Below are 7,433 nucleotides of genomic sequence, written 5' to 3'. Positions count from 1 at the left end.
TTTTCATCATCAAACACATTTTGTAATAACTGATAATAAGGTTCTTCTAAATCCTTTGCATACAAATAAAAAGTATCAAAAAATAAATATTTTAATAGATTGACAACAGTATTTGTTTTACCAGAACCGCTTCGTCCTATAATTATTAATATAAAAGGCCATTTTGGAGCTAATTTATTAATGTTGTAATGTTCTTTTTCATCGGTTTTAATAAAATGAATAGGCAAAGACGTATTCATTTATGTAACACAAATACGCACGCTTAACGATAAACCGCGATAGCGGGCAAATTCCTTGACTCCGGAATCTTTTGATTCCCTTGTGAACCGTCTTTGACTTGTGCTCCGCACCCTTTGTTTCGCGTTAGACTAATCTAAAACAGTATAAGATCTTTAATTCGAAAACAACTGCAGAAGAGCCATTATGGGCGTGTTGGTAAGATGTTTGCTTTCACTCCAAGGGGTCCCGGGTTCGAACCCCCGCGGATCCAACTTTTTTTTAAATTTCGTAATATTGCGCAGTTTGATGTATTATTGTAGCTGATTAGACATTATAATGGACACGACATAAATAGCTCAGATAGTAAAGAGTTAGACAGATAATAAAAGGTTTTGAGTTCGATTCCCATCGCCGCTTTTTTTATTGAGAATGCAGTTGTTCTTAAATCTGAACTGGTGAGATCTCGAGTGGCCATAGAGATTGAGGACCCACGAAGATTGACGAGCAACTGAGTGCTGCCAAATATTCTCAAAATATTTCTCGGTTTTGGGACTCTTCCATCTATTCATGACTTACAGTAATATCGAACAACAATGACCTGTCCTGTTGATTCAGGACTGATGGTCGTGCCGATGATTCTCCTCGATAGACACATACCTATAAACGGTATAAGCTGTCGTGAAAGAGGAGATGCTGTAAGAATAGATCGGATTGTAGTCGGAATGAAAACGGGGAATGTTTTGCACTTATTTTTATTAATTCTGTAAACAACCAACAAGGAGTCCCTGGCGCAAGATTAACTCCAAAAATAAAGTTGGTATGGATTGATAAAAAGGGCAAACCCCATAAAAAAAATATAAAAAAGGTTCGAATCCCTATCCCGGAATATTCGGCTATGCCTTCATGATGAATCTTCTTTTCACTTTATATAAATGACTAACGCTAATAGTAAAAGTGAAATAATTGACGCTATTTTAAAAAATCGTGAAATAATTAAAAATAGGATTCATTTAAAACAATTTAAAGAACATTTAACGAAGGAAGAAATTAAAAAACTACAAAAACCTATAACTGACAAACTTGATAATATTACTGAATTTACACAACAAATTCTTATGAGCGAAGCGAATCCAAAAACTGTTTTAGCAATTGAGGAAAAGGTTCCCCAGGCCAAAGGTCACCAAAGGTTCCCGAGGGAATCGAAAGATTCCGGAGGCGATGATGTAAACGAATCGGATAATTCGGACAAAGTCCTCATGAGCGCAGCGAATTTATTACCATTACCAAAATCACCTTCCTCCATAAGTTTAGATCCTAATAAAGATTTAAATTTTGATATTATTGAAAAACAATTTAAATTTGAAAAACCTTCACATTTATTATCGTTAGACATTAGAAGTCGAAATGCAAAAATTGATACGACGATACCCGAAATATCAACTAAATTGAAATCATTAAATGCGCACCTTACAAACGCAAAGAAATCACAAGAACAAGAAAAAATTGATAATTTACAATATGTGTATTCACAGTTGAAAAAATATAAAAGTGTTTTAGAAGATATTCGAAAAATTCCCTTCTATGAGAAGCAAACAGGAAGCGGCCAGATTCGACCTTCGGTCTTCAGCAGGCCATGCCTGATTTTTTCAGATCCAAATGAAATGGTAGAACGTCTTGATCTATTAATTGCGTCAAAAAATGCGGGAAATGATTCAATCGAGGTATATAATGAATGCGTAGAAATACTTGATAAATTGTTAAACCTGAAACTCATAAAAAAATCAGATCACAAAAGGATATTCTCTACGCTACATGCGGAGCACTAGTCCACTTCGGTTTCGCCTCCGGAATCTTTCGATTCCCTCGGGAACTTTTGCCAGGCTTTTTTAAACTGAATAAATGAGCCTAATACACATTAGATCTAAAGAAAATGATTTTGAAATAAGTTATTCTGAAAACCCTATTAATTTATCTGGATTAAAAGGTGAAATTGCTTTAAAGACAGCAAGTCTCTGGTATAGTTGGGATAACATTACCGAAGAGTATAAAAATAACGAAATAAAATTTAGGCGAAGCCCTCATGAGCGAAGCGAATACAAGTCTGGTAAAAAGGCTCCGCAGACCGAACTCAAAAATAACGAAATCAAGAAAGACAGGCAAGGCGTGTCCAGAGTCGAAGACGAAGAACACGATAGAAATGAATCGGAGTGGAAAATATTAAAGTTACCAAACGGTTTGTACGATGAAAATGAATTAAATAATTATATCCATGAATATTTTGGAACGTTTGAAACACCCCCGTTTAATTTTGATGTAAATTATGCAACTAATCGTTTTATGCTAATTATACGCGACAAAGACTATGAAATTGACTTTTCCCACGGTAAGATACATGAGCTTTTAGGATTTGATAAAAAAATATATAAAGAAGGAATAAACTATGCAACAAAAATTGGTAACATCACCAAAGATATTGATCAAATCTTGATTCACTGCTCCCTAGTTTCATCTAGTTATCAAAATAATCTCAAAAGTGATGTTATATACGCTTTTACCCCAAATATTTCACCTAGATCTTTAATTAATATTGAACCGACGCATCCGAAATATTTACCAATTAATCGTACGGATTATATATTTAATATTCGCATTTCTGTTACAAATCAGCTAAATCAATTGATAAATTTTAATGGAGAGTGTTTAAATTTTGTTCTAGATATTCAGTAATTGTCATTGCTATTCTTTCCTGTAGAATAAATGGTACTTGTTGTTCATAGAAAACAATTATTTCCTAAACAATATGGGTTTGGTCTTAAATATCACAGAGATATTAGAGGTGGAAATATTTTTCAATCTATAAAAAAATTTGCTATACCAGCATTGGGTTTTTTATATCGCAATATATTAAAACCTTTTTGGAAAAATAATAAAGAAGATATCATTCAAGGTGTAACTTCAGGGCTTAAAAATATAGCGTCTACATACGTAAAATCGCCGCCCTTTTCTACTTATAAAGAAGAAATTATAAATCCTATTCTAAACAAAATGAAAGAAAAATCGTGGAATGAACATTTACGAGGCGACGGATTAAAAAAGGGGAAAGCTAATCGATTAACTAAAAAATCAAAGGATATCATTAAAAATCTGTTGAATGCTTAAGTTTCTTAAAAGACTTCGCCTTTGGCCTGCGGAGCCGTAGTCCCTTTCAGGGACGCTCTGGGGCTGATTTCATCAGACTTCGGCTTCGCCTCTGACTGGCTTTGCCAGGCTTCTTTTTATTTAAATAAATGGAAAGCGTTGTGGACAATTTATGGCGTATTGATGAAATGCCTGTAACCGATGAATCAACAAAAAGTTATACTTACAATGAAATAAGAGAAAGTAATATCAATGTGAAAGAACTTGAACAGTATACGCTCGAAACTAATATAAGTGGATGGAAACATTTATCAGGTGCTTATATTTTTGTCAAATCTAAAATTAAAAACAATCCAAATAATTATGCAACTATATCAAACAATGGGATAAATGATTTTGACTATGTGAGGCTATTCTATGAAGAGGTATTAATAGAAGAAACAAATTATGTGGGTGTTGCTACGTTAATTTCAAATCTGATTGAATTTTCTGGAGATGTTTCTGATACTTCAGCATCACAATTGTGTTGGTATCCAGACACAGCAGATTCAGCAGATACGTCTCAATACAAATATGAGGCACAAGATAAATCGGTAAAATTTAAAGATTTAGACGTTGATATAAAAACTATTATTTCAAAAATCACAAATAATTCTGCATTCAATAAAGGATATTTAGAGAGATGGTTGTTAACAAAAGATGAAAAAACTATTACAAAATTTATACCTTTATCTAAAATTTTCCGGTTTGTACGAGACTGTAACAAAGTTTTGAATGGAAAAATTCGTATCGAATTACGTAAAAATAGGGTAAAAAATATATTACACGCTAAAGTTGATGGAAATTATGACTATGAAATATCTGATATTAGTTTGTGGATCCCAATAGTTAAGCCCTCATTAGAAACTGAAAAAATGTTATCTTCATTATTAGTTAGCAAATCTAACTTTCTTTGTGGATGGAATGCGCTTAACTGTTACCGTAGTAATTTGTGGTCTTCTGGAAGTGGAAACTGGCGCGTTGTAAATAATCAAAATAAAATATCTAGAGTTTTTATAGTTTTTTCTAGAGCCGAACGAAACGATAATTTTACCAAGTCAATGATGATTTTTGATAATATGAATTTAGAAAGAATAAATATTAAAATCAATGGTACCCAACATCCTACTTATGAATATCAGGTGAATAATGAGGATTTACAACGCTTGTATGCCGCTTTCCTCTCTTGTAATTATAAAAAAGATTTGGATGAAGGTACGTGCGTTAGCTATAAAGATTTTTGTAACCTCTATTTAGTTGTTGCTTTTGACGTAACAAAAGAAAATGATGAAAATTTATTTAGTAAAACAAAATCATCTGAACTAGAAGTTAATTGGACATTAAAAGATTATCAAAATGTTAATTACTATATGTATGCCGTAGTTGAATCTCAAAGAATTGCAAATATGAATATCATAGATGAAAAGATTTATTTGGAAATGAAGTGAACGAGGTTTTATTTAATTAAATAAATGAATGATTATAAAGTATATTTATCACCCAATCAAATAAAGAAACTCCAAAGTTGTAAAGAAAAAAGAATAGATTGTAATATAAGATTCGATTTAACAGAAAGACCTAATAATACTATTAAATTAAGAGAAAATCAGATTGATGAAATTAAAAAGTGTAAAAAAGAAAAGAAAAAATATTGTAATATCAAATTTTCTCCAACACAGATAGGTGGATTTTTACCTGCTTTAATTCCTGCAGCGTTAGCTGTAGCCAAAGCATTGGGGTTAGGTGCTGCTGGTTATGCTGGTACTAAATTAGCACAAAAAGCCTTTGGAGATGGTATAAAAAAGGATAAAAAAAACACAAAAAAGACGAAGACATATGGACAAGGAATAAAATTGATAGGAAAAAGGGGTTAAGTAATATAGAAATATCTGATATTATGAAAAATGAGAAAAATTCGTGTGAAACACTTCATGAGTCGAAGACGAATTCGGGTTTGCCTCAGGAAGCTACGCGAAATTTTCGAGGTGTTTTTGCAATTGACATGTTACCAAAAAAAATTAGAAAAGATGAATCAGGCATAATTAATTTTCAACCTTCTAATTGTTATGGATCACACTGGGTATGTTACATAAACAAACCATATTTAAGACATATTTTATATTTTGACAGTTTTGGTATTTCTCCACCAGAAAAAATTAAAAAGTATTTATTAAGAAGTGGAAAAAATATTGCGTGGAATAGCACGCAGCTACAAATGAATTCTTCTGTTTTATGTGGTCATTACTGTATATATGTGATAATTAATGTCAACAGAGGCAAAGATTTTTATGATATATTATATTCTTTTAAACAGATACCGTGTCGTTTAAATGAGAAAACTACTATTTCAATATTCTGAATCAAAGATTCATCATGAACGTAATTAAAAAAATATATTATCTATATGTTATAAATGGAAACATATCTACAAAAACGCTTGTATGTATACAGAAAAAGTTACTTATATTTTTATAAAATTGGAATCGGATTATCTATTAGTAAATTATTATTTAGTGTATCGGGATTATCATCGTTAGCACTACCTCCACTAGTTTGTTTATCTCTTGGCGCAGGGGTAATAGAAATCTTAGATAAGAGGTTAAAAATATCAGAAAGAATTGAAGAATATAAGTTGGTTTATAAATTTTATCGACAGTTATTGCATTTATATATGGCTGATAAAATAAATGAAAAAGAAATAAATTTACGTGAAGAGGAATTTGTCAGTAACTTTAACTATTTTCCTAGAGAGAAATACCTAGAAAAAGCCCACTTAAATGGTAATTGATGATTTTTGTTTAAATTCGGACGAAGCCTGGCAACGCCAGTCGAGGCCCAATGGGCGAGACCTCATGAGCGTAGCGAAATTTACACTATTAAATGAAATATTATATTATTCTTTTTCTATTTTTCGCTACTGTAAAAACTTCAGATGATGTTAATATTCGGACGAATGAATCGAAGATTCAGAGTTCAGCAAAGCCTTACGATGAATCGAAGATTCAGAGTTATTTAGAACAATTTGGCTATTTCGCGTCAGTATCTACAAAACCTGGCAATGCCTCCTCGCATGCTGAATCATTAATAGAAATAAATGAAGCATTAATTAGATTTCAAGAATATTACAGTTTACCTGTTGATGGAACATTAAATCAAGAAACACTTGATTTGATTAAACAGCCGAGATGTGGAAATAAAGATAATCCAACAGCTTATAGAGTTCATTATCAAAAATGGAATAAAACAAATCTTAAATGGTATTTTTCGTTAGCTACGAACGAGATGAAAGAATTAGCACAAAAAGCCTTTGATCAATGGGAATCTGTTTCAAATTTAAAGTTTGAGTACTGGCATAGCCAGCCCAGCGCCGTAGGCGAGTACAATAGTGTTAAACCGGACATACTTATTTCATTTTCTAATACGCTGTTTCAACATAATCATAATTCACGGTGTCAAAAAGGAATATGTTCTAGCAGTTTTGACGGAAAAGGTAATGTCTTAGCACATGGCTTCTTTCCAAATAATGATGAATGTCTAGGAATTCATTTTGATAAATCAGAAAATTGGTATTTTGGTGAATCAAGTAATACACCTGATGATCAAACTAATTTTTGTACAGTATTATTACACGAAATCGGACATACATTAGGTATTGAGCACTCTGCCAATAATAATTCAATTATGTACGCGTATTATAAAGGTGATATTGATAAATTAACTCGAGACGATATGTGGGCAATTCAATATTTATATGGAAGACCTGAACGATTAAAATATGAATCAATACCAACTACAACTACCACAACTACTACATCTAACACAACTAAAAAACCTATTACTTTGACTCCTAGAAAGACTGATTCATTACCTGATTTATGCAGCTTAAGTGAAACTATTAACACATTTTTAACAGCAAATCATAAATTATATATTTTCTACAAGAAATATGTCTGGATTGTTAATTTAAAAGACATGAGCTATGATAATAAACCAAAATTAATTACAGATTATTTAACTTTTTTACCAGATAATTTTCA

The 7,433-nt window shown here is 31.7% G+C and overlaps 1 protein-coding gene across 1 annotated transcript in view; it reads left to right on the top strand.

The window, feature by feature from the left end:
• The first annotated feature begins 812 nt into the window (after positions 1–812).
• LOC135265895 (matrix metalloproteinase-2-like) overlaps positions 813–7,433 on the top strand; it is a 7,221-nt gene continuing 600 nt past the window's right edge. Inside the window, exons 1-2 of the mRNA XM_064356241.1 lie at positions 813–885; positions 6,668–7,433. The exon at positions 6,668–7,433 is cut by the window's right edge and continues 600 nt beyond it. Coding sequence (XP_064212311.1) covers positions 813–885; positions 6,668–7,433 — 839 coding nt within the window. The remainder of the gene's footprint in view (positions 886–6,667) is intronic.

The sequence above is a fragment of the Tribolium castaneum genome, chromosome 4 (assembly GCF_031307605.1).
Source record: "Tribolium castaneum strain GA2 chromosome 4, icTriCast1.1, whole genome shotgun sequence".
Lineage (NCBI taxonomy): Eukaryota > Metazoa > Arthropoda > Insecta > Coleoptera > Tenebrionidae > Tribolium > Tribolium castaneum.
This window is presented reverse-complemented; position numbering and strand designations above follow the sequence as displayed.